General features: G+C 39.8%; 1 protein-coding gene across 10 annotated transcripts in view; it reads left to right on the top strand.

Annotated features, from left to right (window-relative positions):
* MCTP2 (multiple C2 and transmembrane domain containing 2) overlaps nucleotides 1–15,925 on the top strand; it is a 237,405-nt gene that overhangs the window by 118,043 nt on the left and 103,437 nt on the right. For all 10 annotated transcript variants that reach the window (XM_027571097.2, XM_027571096.2, XM_027571102.2 and 7 more), the window contains 2 exons: nucleotides 10,148–10,250; nucleotides 12,761–12,863. In XM_027571097.2, coding sequence (XP_027426898.1) covers nucleotides 10,148–10,250; nucleotides 12,761–12,863 — 206 coding nt within the window. The remainder of the gene's footprint in view (nucleotides 1–10,147; nucleotides 10,251–12,760; nucleotides 12,864–15,925) is intronic.

Raw genomic sequence — 15,925 nt, 5'->3', positions numbered from 1 at the left:
ACAGGGAAGTAGCAATAGGGATGTAATTAATACCTCCAAGAGGTTAGCTATTATATCATATGGTGGGGACTCACACATTATTGATGCTCTTACTGTTTACTGTTAGAATTCACTTGATATGTAGTAAAAAATGCTGGCTGATCTGGAATCAGAAGAGGTATGTGTACCCATCATTGTCAGTACCAGGAGCATTTAAGAAAGAAGTTAACTACTTATATCCCATACCCAGCCTTTTCCAATCGGCTGTACTTTATAAATGAGTGTTCCATTGCAGTTGCTCAGGGAACAAAGTATTCACTCCTGTGAATAAACAAGAAGTCTATTTACTCTGAATAACCAGGGGCATTCTCAGAGAGTGATGATCATTTTAGACAGAGTACAAAAGGGAACTTTCTAACCTTACTACTTTTGTTTTACATTTTTTGATAATTCTTTGTTTCTTAACAATACCAAATAACCATAATAACTGATGCTTTAAGTGTTTCACCGAAGATTCCAGGGAACCTGATAAAGCAAAAGACCAGTGAGAGCAAAGGACCAGAATCTTGGTAGTATTCTGGATGGAGGTTACTGTTAGAGTTTGCAGAGTACAGGGACCTCTTGTCCTAGACGGATGGGGGGAATGTGTGAATGCACTTGGTAATCCTTCTTGTCAGTTTTTTGCCCATTTTAAAGTGATCTCTGTCTTAGCAGGGAACAATTAGAAAAAGAAAGTATCAGCCGTTCATCGCCACTGTGCTCAAAGTAGGATATTCCTTATTAGTGGTTGTTGGTGTTAACGATTATATAGTCACGAAAAGAAATTAACTTTGGAGAAAGTGAATCCCCATTACTTTGCCAATATTTTAAAACATTGGAATAATATATGTACATATTATATACATAATATATATACTATATATGTACACACACAAACATGTACTGAGGTGAATTTCTTTCCCATTAAAAAATGAAAATATGTTTTTATATAAAGAAAAAATAGTGTCTTTCCAAATGTGTTAAAAGATATTAATAACCTAAATCTATGTCTCTTCCCAATATTAAGATATTTACAAAAGATAAAGGCTTCAATGCTCTAATGTATGAGAAAGATAGATTTATTTTTAATTCATTCTTTCATAAATATGCTATTGTGTGATTGAACCGATTCAACACTAATACATTTGAATTTATATATAGCTTGGCATTTTTTTTATGCCTGACATTTGTTTGTGTATCAGTGAAAAGACTTTTTAAAGAATCTGAAGTAATCTGTCTTCTCTTGCAGCCCATCCCTCTAAAACTGGCAAAAGACATTTTAATGTTCTCTACAGCCAATATTAGATATGGATAGCCATAAGCAGTCATTCTAATAGAAGAGCCTGTCAGATATTTTTATTAAAGAGTTTGTCTCACAAACACCTTGTGCCCAGCATAACCTAAAATTTTTAAGTAATAGGTTGTCCATTCTGATGCTATTACTTCTTTAGTAAAGCAGACTATAGTCTTGATTCACGAAACAGATGATAAATTGTACTGAGACTCAAGGTGAGCCTAGCTCTTTGTAATGCTTAATGAGACCCACATCCTCCACTCAGCTGCCCTCAGTCTTAAAACTCAGCTGTTTTGAGAAGAAAGTAACCCACCTTCTAATGATGAAATGAGAGAGAGGAAGGCTTTGTTCAGGACCAAGGTGAGGAATGATGTGTGCAACAGGTTCCCTCCCCACAGTGAAGCCCTCAGAGAGAACGGTGCTGTATCTTCTACTTTGCCCAGGGATACATCAGATTCATGAATTAATACTGCTGAAAAAAAGCAGAGTTTATTTAATAAGAGATAATAAAGTAGGTGATAAATAGAAAAATTGTTAGAGAACAGAAATCTTTTCTGGTCAGAACTGTATTTCAATACAAACGACAGTGCTTATCTTACCCTATTAAGGGACCAACCAGTGAAGAGTAGGCAACTATTTACTATATATTCGGCACATATAGGGAGAATTGTTCTGGAGAGCCTTGTTATAATTGATAGACTATTATGGGGAACCTGTTGGATTTTAACACATAGGGGTTGCTTTGATGTATCAGTACTAAAGCCATGATGGCTACCATTTGCATAAGGTACCTGCCAAGTTCAACACCTAGTCAATGACTCTTCTCTTATATCCTCAGAATCAAGATGTAGGTTTCACACTTCTTCCTTCCTGTTAATTAAGCCTTCTTTATTCTTTAAAATAAATCTTATATGTTGACATCCTTTCCCCTAGGGAGTCTTCTAGTGATAAGACTCGTTATTGTTTGGTCTCTCTCTGCTTTATTTTTCCACCGTGTTATCACTACCAAGGTGCCCCTAGCCATTAAGAATTCTGGCATACAATGGGGGATACAGAAACGTATCACCTCACCATGCCAACATAGCAAAAAAGCAAGTAGGGCAGCATTCCAAGCCCACCTCATTGTAGAATGATAGTAAGTCATATAATAATGTAACATATGTCTCAATATTTCTGCTTTTTGTAGCACAATCCTATCTTAATTTTTTTCATGTTCCTATCTTAATAATCTGTCTGCCATGATGAGAAGCTGGGGAAGTATCAGGAAACAATGAAGGAACAAAACTGGAAATACCATCTTTGCTCACAATCTGGAGTTACTTACTCTCCAGGGATTTTTCTTTCATCCTTGCAACTTTTTTGGCACATTTTGCCATATAAAACCCACCCATCAAACACAAAAATGTTTCCATGTATATCTGGATTTTCGTGACTTCTTGGCCATAAGGTTGTCACTTGGATGGACCCTTTCTCTTTCCAGTGTTAATAAGACAACTGCCAAAATAGTTTCAAAATATCCATTAGAAGAGTGGAAAAGACAGTGTTTTCAGACAACAACAAAAAATGCAGGTTATTGTGAAGTAGCCTTATTTGATAAATAAGCATGGTAGGAACCCTAATAGTGCCTGATCCAGGAGAACAAAGATACATTTAATTCCAGAATCCCCAACTTCTCTCCAGGAAGCCCAGTATAGCTTCCCAATTGCTTTTAAAGCTTGTCTCAACTTAAGAAAAGCCAGCTTGGTGGTAGATCTCATGATCTTCAGGAAATATTCATTGAGTACCAACTGTATTTTGAGGAGCTGGGTCACTTCAGCCTTTCTCTTCTACTGCAGAGTTGCCCATAGGGGCAGCGTGTATCATTGAAGTGGATCAGGACAAAATCTGGGTGGCATTTCCAGTTCCCAGTGCCATTAGGAGGAGCTCTTGGTCTGTTCCTCACACAGGGTTGATCTCTCCTGACTTTGGTAGAGTTCTCCATTCATTCAGGACATGAGCCCTTTCTCAGTGATTGTGACTCGTGTGTTAAATAAATCAACGTTCAGTTCAGTGATTTATTCATCAAATATGAAAATCAGTCCCCATTTTTTTGCCCTTTATTTTTATGGTCTCTGCCTTTCACTTTCATCCTTATGTATTATGGTGTAGAACATATATAGAAATAGAGAACTTTTAAATCTTGGTTCTACTGCGTGCTGGTCTTGGGTCCACTGTAAGGCCTCTACTTCCTCATGGATATTTTGAGGGTTAATTAAAACCTATGTGAACATGTCTAATACATATTGCCTATTCAATAAATACTATTTCCATTTTTTGTTAAATTTATTTGCTTAGAGTATAATTGATTTGGGGAATTCCACAGGTTATTATCTTAGTATTACTGTCTATATTTTTTGTAATTTTAAATAATGTCAGAATTATCAGCATTTCTAATCACACTTGGTTTTTCAACCGCTTTCAGAAATCTAGTTACCAGTCTAAAATGTTTTTTCTTTTTGTTCTGTTTCTACTGCCTGATAAAAGTCAAGGGAAAAAAAAAAGGTGCTTCATGGTAGGAAAATTCTCATACTCAAACCAGTTTAGTGCTTGCATTTACATTTTGATAACCTGAATAATAGTTTTATCCATATAAAATATTTTTGTGGACTCATTAGATTTTTGCTATATACAAAAGTTCTATTTTGAGAAACTGTTGACTGAAACACTTCATTTGGATCCCACATTATAGAAATATTCCAGCCATATGCTATAATGACTTTTAAGTAGTTTCTATAAATTATAACACTGGCTCTAAGTTTCTTGTTATTTTTTTTTTTTTCTGGAACATGACTACTTGTGTCAGAGGAAAAATAGTCCTACAGTTACTGTTCACTGGGGATTTTAAGTCACTTGTCCATTTTGTGGTTTGTTTTCATTGTCTGTTTGAAGTTGTATCCATAGTAATACTTCTCCTCTTAAAGATGCCCTATTTTCAAAGGGACAGCTGTAATTGCAATTTCTAGAAAGCTTAACAATAGTGATTGAATGCTTTTAATTTCCTTGAGAACCTCTTGGATGGCTGAGCTCAAATCAAGACCAACTTTTTAAAAACACATCAGAAACTATATAAATCTGTCTTTGGCTCACCATCTGCTTTAATAGTCTGCTAAAGAACATGGACTCTTGTCATTGCAGGGTTTGGGAATCTATGTAAGATTTAGCAGTTTTGAACTTACTGGTACACTGAGAGTGAATAAACTCAGTTTGGTTTTCTGTGAATTAACAAAGGAATCACTTCGATCTTATTAGTTGGGTGCTTAGTAATTAATTATCTTAATTTAGCAAATATATCTGTGAGAGGCTGTGGTAGGCTCTGGTGATGTCATAGAGGGGATAGCAATTGGTCTTTGGCCTCACATGAAGTGACTAGTTAAACCGGTAGCATTTATGGTTGACATGTGAACAATGAGGGGCTTAGAAGTGCTGATACTCCATGCAGTTAAAAATTGGCAAAAAATTGGCATATAACTTTTAACTATTGATAGCCTATTGTTGACCTGAAGCCTTACTGATAAGATAAAACAGTTGAGTAACACATATGTGTGTTATATACTGTATTTTTACAATAAAGTAAACTAGAGAAAATGTTATTAATATCACGGAAGAGAAAATTCATTTACAGTATTGTACTATATTATTTATTTAAAAAAATCCACGTATTACTCGACCCACACAGTTCAAACACGTGTTGTCCAAGAGTCAGTTGTAATGACAGTTATACTCCTAAGGTCAAGAACAGGGTGCCAAAGTTCACGGAAGGAATACCTGACTGGTGTTCCTATAAGAAGTGATGTTGTAGCTGAGATGTCAGAGATGAGTTAGCACAGTAGAGGTAAAAGAAAAGCATTTTAAAATGAGGGAACAGCATGTTCCAGAGCCTGCAGGGCCTTTCCAAAACCTGGAGGATTTTGAGAGTGCCTCAGTGGGGAGACGGGGAGATGTTGGGTAAATGCACTGGCTAATGGTGTTTTTTTTTGGGGGGGTAGAACTTGAGTGGTGACAGGGGAATGGAGTTAGAAGAAAGAAAAATTCTTATGTCACTAGCTCTTATATGTTCTGTGTTTGTGCTAGAATAGCAGAATATCAGAAATTTAGTTAACATTTCAGCAAAATTAAGTCCTTCCCATGCTTTGTGGATCTTGCAGTCCTAATATAGGTTTGTCTGCCCCTTGCATTGGATGTCTGCAACAGCAATGTAAGCAAGTCCTCTCTTGTGTGAGTCCACAGAGGCCATTCTTTGGATTCCAGAAGCTTGCAGTCACTCAGGAAGGCAGGACATACTTGAAACTTAGACCCAGCACCCATAGAGATCAGTGTTTGTTCCTCTTCAAAAATCCCTCGAAGCTTCTAGCACAGTGTTTTCCACATTACAGGGATCATAAAGTAATTGTCGACTAAAGGAGCAGACACATCATACAGTGAGGGCTTATAATTTTCCAAATTAATCATCATAGGAGTTGGGGGGAGAGGGAAGGCTCCCGGGAGCCTAGGGTTGCAGAGAAAGTTCTATGAAGATGATACATCTTGAACTAGGTCTTAGAGGCTAATTGGCCTTTGTGTTTTTGGTTAGGAGTGGGGGGTGAGAGAGCATTGCAGGGAGAGGTCATTCCACATGCAGAGTAGGAAGCCTTTCTGAGCCCCACATCTCTGCATGCTGGTCAGGAGTGGGGGAAAGACACACCATCCTCGACAGAGGGTTTGGGAATAGGGGATAGATCAGGATGGATTATGTGGGGTAAATTGTCAGAGAATAGATTTTCAGGATGAGCACTTAGAATTTGCTCCAATATGCCATTACTAGGGTTGTATGCCATTACTAGGGTTGTAAGCATATGGTTGGAAATAAGGAATGAAGGGAGAGTTTGTGGAAATCTAGTCCGGCAAGGCCCTGTTGGTCCCCCTCTCCTTCCCAGCTTGTCTGAGCGAGATGATGTTCCATGCTTAGCTTCAGGAATTATCTTCCTCTAGAAATCCTTTCTTCTAATCCTGCCCCTTGTGCTGACAGTCTGGTGGCTCCTGGCTGCTGGATGAAAAAAACAAAATGCATTTAAATGAAAAGTACTGGTCATGGCCTTCAAGGCTTCAAGCTAATCTCAGCATTTATTTATCCAAATCTTACATATCGTGATTGCCACTATTTATCTATATCTATCTGTGTGTCTATCTTGTTAATAAATTTAAGGCTCTCATCTGTCCTTATCTCCTCAAGATTAACCCACCCATTTCTGCTAGCCAAATGAAGTCTCCTCCTCAACCTTGGTTTAAGATTCATTTCCGCTATGAAATCTTTTTGGCCTTGGACCAACCACATTAAATCTCTCTGAACTTCAGGAGCCTCTTCTGCAAAATGGCATAAGCATTCCTCACCTCTTGGAGTTGATGTGAGGACTGAATGTGAAGCTGCCTAAAGCATGGTTACTTGTATAGAGCAGAAGGAGCCAGGTGGCCCCCTCTAGCTAGCACCTGCCGATAGGAGCCTGCAGGACCCTCTCACTGGGGCATGGCACTCTTCACGGAGGATGGAGGGGTATGCATGCCTTGGGTGTGCCAGCATCAGACCCTTAAATGAAATACAGGACTGAATATGGAACAGGAATGTACAGATATGGAATGTGAGAACTGTAAGGAAAACACACAGTCGGAGGTCAGAAATCGGAGCAACACAGTCTCCTGGCAGGGAGCACGAGGAAAGTTTTCATTGAAAAGGTGACATTTGCTGAAAAGCAGAGATGATTATGAGAGTTCCTTAAAAGTAATGACTTGGTTGTCAGGGCCTGGTTCAGTGCCAGGAGCAGAGTGGGTGCTTAATAAATATTTGTCAGATGAATGGTATTACCTCTACAATGCATTTATTACTTGCACTCAACTTCTATAACTGATATAAAGGTAAAATTATTTAAATGAGAAACCTCTACTTGTCATCCAAGGAACAGAAATGAATTGTCAACTGGTATTGAAGATTAGCAAAGGCTATTGAGGGCAAGGTGTTAAATCACTTCTGTGAGCCTAAATCGCCAGTGGTGTAACTGTGCCAAGGTGACATGCCATCTGGGTGTACAAGAGGTCATCTAGATGTTTTATCTGTAGAACTAGGTTCAACAGAGACAAAAAGTGCAGACCCAAGTGTGTATATGTCAGTCTGTCTGGTGCTGTTTGCTCAGTACCACTGGGAGAACATTGGGACATTTCATTTATTACGGGAGATCATTTTTACCTCCAATAAATGTATTCATTATTTAAATTCTAGAAAATCCCCATATATCTGGAACCTTTTAAGGGAAAGAAAGCTCTGTAAAGTGCAGATAAATGACACTATAAATGTTTTAATGCCTTTGTTTCTTCTTCCTTCTCTCTGCCTGTTTATACTGTAATATTAATAAATGCAGCATTTTAATGAGCTTTGATGGAATCACCTTCAGAGAGTTGGTGCAGTATGTTCCTTGGAGATGCATAACTGAAGTTCCCGGGTTCTGGAAGGAAGTCTGTTCCTCATTAGCTGAGATAGCTAAGAGTGTGCTGGCTCAAGAGAGAGGGGGCCACAGCTCAAGCCCACCTGTGCATGCACAGGACCGGCCGCGTCTCGGCCCTGCTGTGGAGTAACCCCAGGGCTTTCATTAAAAATGTCAGGTGGTTTCCCTGGAGTGAGTGCTGATGGCATGTCATGTTGGTGTCTCTGGAGGAGTAGCCCTGACACCTACTAACAGTCTGACAAATGGTTAAGTAGCTGTTTCAGCCGGGATTGAGTGAGCCAGCGTCCTCTGCCTGAGCATGAGGAGGAGAGCACGTGTTCTCTTCCCTCTCCCAGTTGTTAAAGAGGCAAATCTGCTCTCCTCCGTCCGCAGCTCCTCCCCACCCAAAACCTAACCCCCTTGCCCTGCAAAACACACTCCCAGAGTAAAACTTACTTGCTTTAAGTAAGCAAGACTTTTTTTGTGTGAGATGCAGATGGATTTTTTTTGGGTGGGTTTGATGGTGGCTGCCCAACATCTGAAACCCCTTGTACATTTGGGGAGGTTCCCATCGCATGTTTCGGAGAAGAGGTCAGAGCCTCCTTGAGTGCGTGGACAGAAGGTGAAAAGCTAGCACTTCTTTTCTGAGCACTGGCATTTAGGGCCTGGGTACTTGGCGAGGCGGGAGCAGTCAGGTGCCTTCTTGGAGGCCTTTACATCTATTATCAAGTGCAGCAAAGAATCAGGAGCGGACAATTCATATTAGAGGCAGCCACATCCAGAAGCCTGTAACATGAGTACCCTGTGAGGCTAGTTTTCCTGGGAAGCACAGGCCAGACTTTTCCTGGGGAGAGTGACTGAGGTTCTTGTGCCTGAGTATTTCTAACCCTTTGGTTTCTAATAATTTTCAAGCCTGATTTTCCAATCTTTGCAATGCTTCTGAGAGCTCTCTGATACTATTTTAATAAATTCCTCCCCCACTAAATTGAGACAGGGACCATTTCCATGTTTATAATTGAAAACCCCAACTCATGCATTTATGTCCATGACTTGGTCATTGTCTCCTGGCCACTGAGATCATAGCATTGGCTTAAAAGCTTTGGCCAGGCATCTATGTGTCTAGAACACTAGTCAGTTGAACAGAATCTCCTGTTTAATACCCTTAATCATGCATCTGTTTTTCCTCTTCTTCTTTTTTTTTGAAATAGAATCTTCATGCAGTCTCCTGCATGTGTCAGTCTGTCTATTGATATGGGGTACCTCAGAGCGCCTGGTTAAGTTGATTAGATGGAGGTTCAGTGGCCTGAATGGTAGGCCAGTAGGTCAGAAAGCCTGAGTACTTTCGGCATTAGACCCTGGCCTGGGATTCCTTGGCCATTTGTTGGCGGAGCATCTGTCCTCATGCCCCCAATTAATTTAGTACACACCGCTTTGTCCATGTGCCCCAGAGGCAGGCAGTGTGTTCATGTTGTTTGGACATTATAGAGCCATCCATTCTGAGAGTTCCAATTCTAGATCCCACTGTCAAACCCAACAAAAGGGGAGAGCTTTTTTTTTTTTTTTTTTTTTGCGGTAACTTTCTGGGTCCAGCTTTGGATTTGGGACTTTCTAACCTTTTTTTTTTTTCTTTTGGAGGATGTGTGAGGTGGGGTGGAAAAAGAAGAGGTGAGATGAGAGAAGTAAGGGTTAAGCTTCATTTTTTTTTTTTTAAGATAAAAACATTGAACTTGCTTTGTGGAATTCTACTTTTGCATGTTTATGAGCAGCAAAAACGTAGCATCTGTATTCTCATAATGTACTGAATATGTAAGATCCTACGTGTTTGTGGTCACTCCCTGCAGAGTGGTTTTAACTCCTAAGTAGCCGCGTTCCTAGTTTTCCTCCCTTCTCTCACGACCCCGAGGAAGCCTCTAGGTTAACATAGACTTCCAGCGATAGCTGAGTGATTCCCTATATCGACTCGAGGAGATCTTAGGCAGGAAACAGAGGGGAGCTTCTGTATTAAAACAAAACACAAAACTGGACTCCCTCACATGCGAGACTGATAACTGCTTCTATGCAACCTGTGTGGTCACTGGCTCTCAAGGCTGCATCTGGGTTGTGTATCTGTCCCTATCCATGAAGGATGCTACAGTTCCAGAACTTACAGGTTCTCTCCGTTTCCTGAATTCCCACACAAGCCTTGCTGGAAGGAGAAGCTCACGTTTGCTTTTTCAGCAAGCATAGTTTCATTGGTATAAACGTGCATGGCTTTTATTCATTTGGCCTCTTGTTACTTTTGAGATTCATTTGTCTCTGACCGGGAAGATTCCTTTGCCTTGACCAATGCCCTGTGTTCTCTTTCCAGGGAAGAGTGATCCTTTTTGCTTGTTGGAGTTAGGCAATGACCGACTTCAGACACACACCATTTACAAAAACCTCAACCCCGAGTGGAACAAAGTTTTTACATTGTAAGTGCTTTAGCCTCCAGATTATCAAGGAGTGGTTTTAACTTAGAGATCAATTATCCTTGATATGTTTGGGGCAGGCTGGGGCTCTTGAGTGGAACTTTCTGTCCATTTTTATGTGCGAAGAATGAATTTTATTGTTTTTTTCCTTCTGAAAACCTTTTATGCTTTCATTTTATAGAGTATAGTGTTAATAATAGAAGAGGCCATTTGGAACTGCAAGGGAGTTATATAGGAGGCATTTGTAAAGTAGATCTTTCAGTAACTCAATTAATCTGTGAGTAGATGGAAGCTTTCATATATCTAGACTAATTCATTCGTGGGTTAAAGAAAATTACAAATGTGGACCTGCCTTAAATTCAAGTTTATAGGGGCGCCTGGGTGGCGCAGATTGTTAAGCAACTGCCTTCGGCTCAGGTCATGATCCCGGAGTCCTGGGATCGAGTCCCACATCGGGCTCCCTGCTCAGCAGGGAGTCTGCTTCTCCCTCTGACCCTCTTCCCTCTCATGCTCTCTCTCTCTCATTCTCTCTCTCTCAAATAAATAAATAAAATCTTAAAAAAAAATTCAAGTTTATATGTTACAACATTATTGTAATGCCTAAAGGCTTGTTTTATGCCAGAGGCTTTTGGAAAATACAGATTATCTGTGATTCCTCAAGGAGTCCCAAAGTCTCTTTGTATTTCAGCTTGTATGAATGCCCTGCTCCACAGAGATGCCCTGTCCACTTTTTTCAAACTCAGGCATTTAGGAGGCTGGATATATTTCTTAGTGTGCTTTAGATTCTGAGGTACCTGGCCGTCAAAGGGAGGCACCTGTTGATTTGGGTCAAATGGTGGTTCACTTCCCCCACAACACTGAAGAAATGCTGTGTTTGTAACTGAAAAAATACATTTTGAATGGAGTTGATGATTTCCAAGTAGAAAGTTCCCAAGGATTGAAATTGAATTAGTAATCAAAAAACTCCCCAACAAACAAAAGTCCAATACCATGTGGTTTCACTACCAAACACTTAAAGAAGAGTTAATACATATTCTTCTCAAACTTTTCCAAAAAATAGAAGAGGAAGGAAAACTCCCAAATTCAGGCCAGCATTACCCTGAGACCAAAACCAGATCCCCACAAAGAAAGAGAACTATAAGCCAGTACCTCTGGTGAACATAGATGCAGAAATCCTCAACAACATATTAGTGAATGAAACCCAACAATACATTAAAAAAATCATGCACCACAATCAAGTGGGGCTTATTCCCAAGGTGCAAGGAGGTTCAATATTTGCAAATCAATCAGTGTGATACATCACATCAAGAGGATAAAACCCATATGATCATTTCAGTAGATGCAGAAAAAACATTTGACAAAATGCAACATCCATTCATAGAGGGAACATACTTCAACATAATTAAGGCCTTATATGAAAAACTCACAGCTAGCATCATACTCAGTGGGAAAAAAATGAGAGCTTTTCCCCCAAGGACAGGAACAAGATAAAGATGTCCACTCTCACAACTTTTATTCAACATAGTACTGGAAGTCCTAGCCACAGCAATCAGACAAGAAAAAGAAAAGGCATCCAAATTAGTAAGGAAGAAGTAAAGCTTTCACTATTTGCAGATGACGTAATACAGAAAACCCTAAAGACTCCACCAAAAAGGTAATAGAACTGATAAATGAATTCATTAAGGTTTTGGGATACAAAATCATTATACAGAAATTTGTTGCATTCCTGTACACTAATAATGAAGCAACAGAAAGAAAAAATCTCATTTATAATTATACCAAGATAATAAAATACTTAGGAACAAACTTAACCAAAGAGGGGAAAGGCCTATACTCTGAAAACTAAAATACTGATGAAAGAAAGTTCCCAGGATCTATAAGAAGTGTATTAACTCGCCTAAGCAGATTTGCAAATTGCCGTATGAAAAAGTTCCTTGTTTGCTCAACACATTGCTGGTGACCATGGCTCCATTTTTCATTATAGGTGATGTCTGGTTTCTGGTCAACTTAAAAAATGTTTCTAAACATGCATGGGATTTTTAGTATTTTGTGTTTCAACAATAGGAAGCTTTCTATGGATCTCAGCAAATAGTGATTTTGATCACCCTTTTTTTTTCAGAGGGGATTCTTCATTATTTTTTTCTTCGTTAATTTAATGTAAAGAAAATCTTATTGCTTATTTGAAATCACTGTCCTTTTACCCTCCTCATTCTCTCTTTTTCTTTATCCTCCTGTTTCTTTAATAGTCCTACCCTTGAGTGCATGTATACATGGAAAATGTCATAGTAAAAAAGTTGACTTTTCTTTTTTTCATATGGATGTCTGACTCTTCTATGATGGAAGGTTTGGGAATACAGTTCAGTTTGATTTAATTTTTGGAATTTAATTAAATGGTAGTTTTATACTCTAAGGACATAGAGGCTTAATTAGTGAAACTGTGTTTTCAGATCTTCATGGAACAGACTCCACTTGTGTGTTTTTGTATATAATACATGGTACATTTCTTGTTTCAGTCCTATTAAAGATATCCATGATGTTTTGGAAGTGACAGTGTTTGATGAAGATGGAGATAAACCTCCTGATTTTCTTGGAAAAGTTGCCATTCCCTTGCTGTCCGTAAGTTACTGTAGTTAATACCAGTGCATAAGTAATTTTATAGTTGACAGCTTTCTATGGTCTAGAGTTGTTCTATCTTTGTCAATCTGGGGGAAAGATCCGCTCAGCTGTAGCAGGAAACAACTCTTTTATTCCGTATCCTTTTCCAGTATTTTCAGTAGTTTCAGATATAAAGTAACAACTATTTAGTTGAATATTGGTTTGACCAATGAAGACATTTTGACTAGTCTTTCAATTCATTCTCAGGCTTTCCATCTTAAGATGGGAATTTCTGTTTGGTTTCAAGGAATACAGATCTATGACTGATTTTCCATTTGTTAATGAAAAACATACATGTGTTTCTTTATTACCTCATTACTACCCACTTCTTCAAAGATTAATTGCTGGTAACTGCAAAGTTGTTCCTAGCTCCACTGAAGACCATTTTCTCAAAAGTTCTATTTGTCTTTATAGTAATAGTTTGCTTTCAGTCTCAAAAAATGCTTTGTGGAAGAGAGCAGAGAGCTTCTCTTGGAAAAAGAGTGCTATTTCGGTAGTCTAGTTAAAAGATAACATACCGTAAGCTAAGAGCTGAATGAAAAAATACCCTATGAAGTCAGAGGAGAAAGCACCACATAATGCCTTTACATGGGCAAAGGAGGGAAGCTGGGATCTGCATTCACCTATTAATTGAACATTAATGTGTGTACCAAATGTACTCTTCCAGAAGAGAGAATTTCAGGTTTCCATTCAATAGTTAATATTTCGTTGTAGAGATGTCATGGTCTTATCAGTCAATAAGGCTTTATTTACTTCTTCCCAAAGACTTATTTCTCCAAAGCTATTAGTGCATTTTTGTAGCAGGAGAGGTTGTGCTCTAACCATGAGATTGGACTAGCTCACGTGATGCTTACAGTGGGAGAAACACTGGATCTCTCAGTATCTCTACAGCTTTTGATCGCCTGGTTAATTTCTCCCAAAGTTCTCTTGTCGCCACTGTTCCTCTAAGAGAAGGGGTGGAGCAGCTGTTCCCTTGTTGATTTGGCTCCTGCCAAATACTCAGAGCTGTCAACGGCAGACCACACTGACTCTCAGGGAGGAGACGGCAATTTGGGATTTTTCTCCCTTTTTTTTTGGTTACAATGTTGTCAGTTACTCCTGAATTAATACATGTAACAAGAGCATGGAATACAATTTTAGAGAGGTCTAAACGAACAAGAAGCAAAGACCCTCCTTTACAATTCAGTTTCCTTTTTTCCTCAAATTTTTTGGGCAGGACAGAGATATTTCTTCTCTTGATTTTTTTTAAAGATTTATTTATTTATTTTTGAGAGAGAAAGAAAAAGAGAATGTCTGGGTTGGGGGGGCAAAGGGAGGGGAGGAAGGGAGGGGAGGGAGAGAGAAAGGAGAATCTCAAACAGACTCCTCACTGGGTGCAGAGCCCGATGTGGTGATTGATCTGATGACCCTGAGATTGTGACCTGAGCCACCATCACGAGTCTGATGCTTAACCAACTGAGCCACCCAGGTGCCCCATCCTCTTGTTTTTATAGATAAATCTGTAGTAACATATTTTATTCCTTGCTGGGTGAACACCCCTTGGTGTCATTTTTAACCTCCCTCTGTTTTATGTATAAAAGTTTTGTGTAATTGGTTTTCTATAATACCAACAAATTGACCCACTTACTTCCCTCCCTTTTTCCCTTATTATGTACAATGTCTCCATGCTGTTGAGTTAGATCTAAGGAATTACCTCTGGCTAGGGGCGCCTGGGTGGCTCAGTCATTAAGCACCTGCCTTCGGCTCAGGTCATGATCCCTGGGTCCTGGGATCGAGCCCCACATCGGGCTCCCTGCTCAGCAGGAAGCCTGCTTCTTCCTCTCCCACTGCCCCTGCTTGTGTTCCCTCTCTTGCTGTGGCTCTATCAAATAAATAAATAAAATCTTAAAAAAAAAAAAAAAGGTAATTACCTCTGGCTAAATCAGGTGTGGCTTTTCTCAACCTTACCATGATTGACATTTTTGAATGTCTCATGCTTTGTTGTGGGGGGCTGTCCTGTGCACTGTAGGATGTTTAGCAGATCTCTGACTTCTACCCACTAGATGTCAGGAGGACCCATCCACTCATCACTGTTGTGACAGTCTGCAGACCTTGCCAAGTGTTCTGAGGAGGGGCAGGATCACTCTCCGTGGAGAACCACTGACCTAAGTTAATGCAGTTTTCAAACCATATCTTTCAAGATGCAAGGTAGAATGATTCTATGAAAGACTTCATTTAAATGCAAGGAGCCCCCTGACCCCCCTAACTTTATTCTAGTTGCTGATAAGCTACCCATGATCTATACATTCATTTGTTTGAAGAATATTTATCGAGTGTCCAGTTTATGCCAGACATTGTTCATCGTTTTAGGTGGTACTGCTCTAACAATGACCGTGGGGAAGGTATCTTCTCTCTTGGAACTTACATTTTGGTTGCAGGATACAGAACAGACAAACCCACAAAAAGCAAGGCAGCATGTTAGATGGTGAAAGGTGCCCTATAGAAAGCAAAGCTCCAAGATTATGTCTGGGGAAGGGGTGCAGTTATGGGCTGGCCAGGTAGGACCTCACTTCGGGGGGTGTTTGAATGAGAACTTGAGGAGGTGAGAAAGAAAACCCTGTGGATATCTGGGGAAACTCTTCCAGGCAGGTAAACTTCTAAGTTCCAAGGCTCTAAGGCAGTGCCCTGACTGTCCCAGAAATATTGGGGTGGACAGTATGGATGGAATGGAGTCGCCTGCGGGAGAATCACAAATGCAGAAGAAAGGACACGGGGACAGAGTGCCATGGGAGAGGGGTAAGACTCTGATGGTCTGAAAGTTTGAAGGACTTTGGCTCACTCTTAGGATCGATGGGAAGCCACAGGGAAGTTTTGAGGCAGGGAGTTCCAGATTTCGTTTACATTCTCTGTTTCTAACATTAAAGGGCTGTGGCACACAAATAAATAAACCCAGATCTGACAGTTCTCTACCACATAAAGTGTGAAGGCAGTGTGGCCTGAGCCACATTCTCATGAGGGGCTTAGGGGGCCTGGAATGTTGAGCT

This window comes from Zalophus californianus, chromosome 6 (assembly GCF_009762305.2).
Source record: "Zalophus californianus isolate mZalCal1 chromosome 6, mZalCal1.pri.v2, whole genome shotgun sequence".
Taxonomy (NCBI): Eukaryota; Metazoa; Chordata; class Mammalia; order Carnivora; family Otariidae; genus Zalophus; species Zalophus californianus.
Note: the sequence above shows the minus strand (reverse complement) of the source record. Positions and strands in the feature narration are given on the sequence as shown.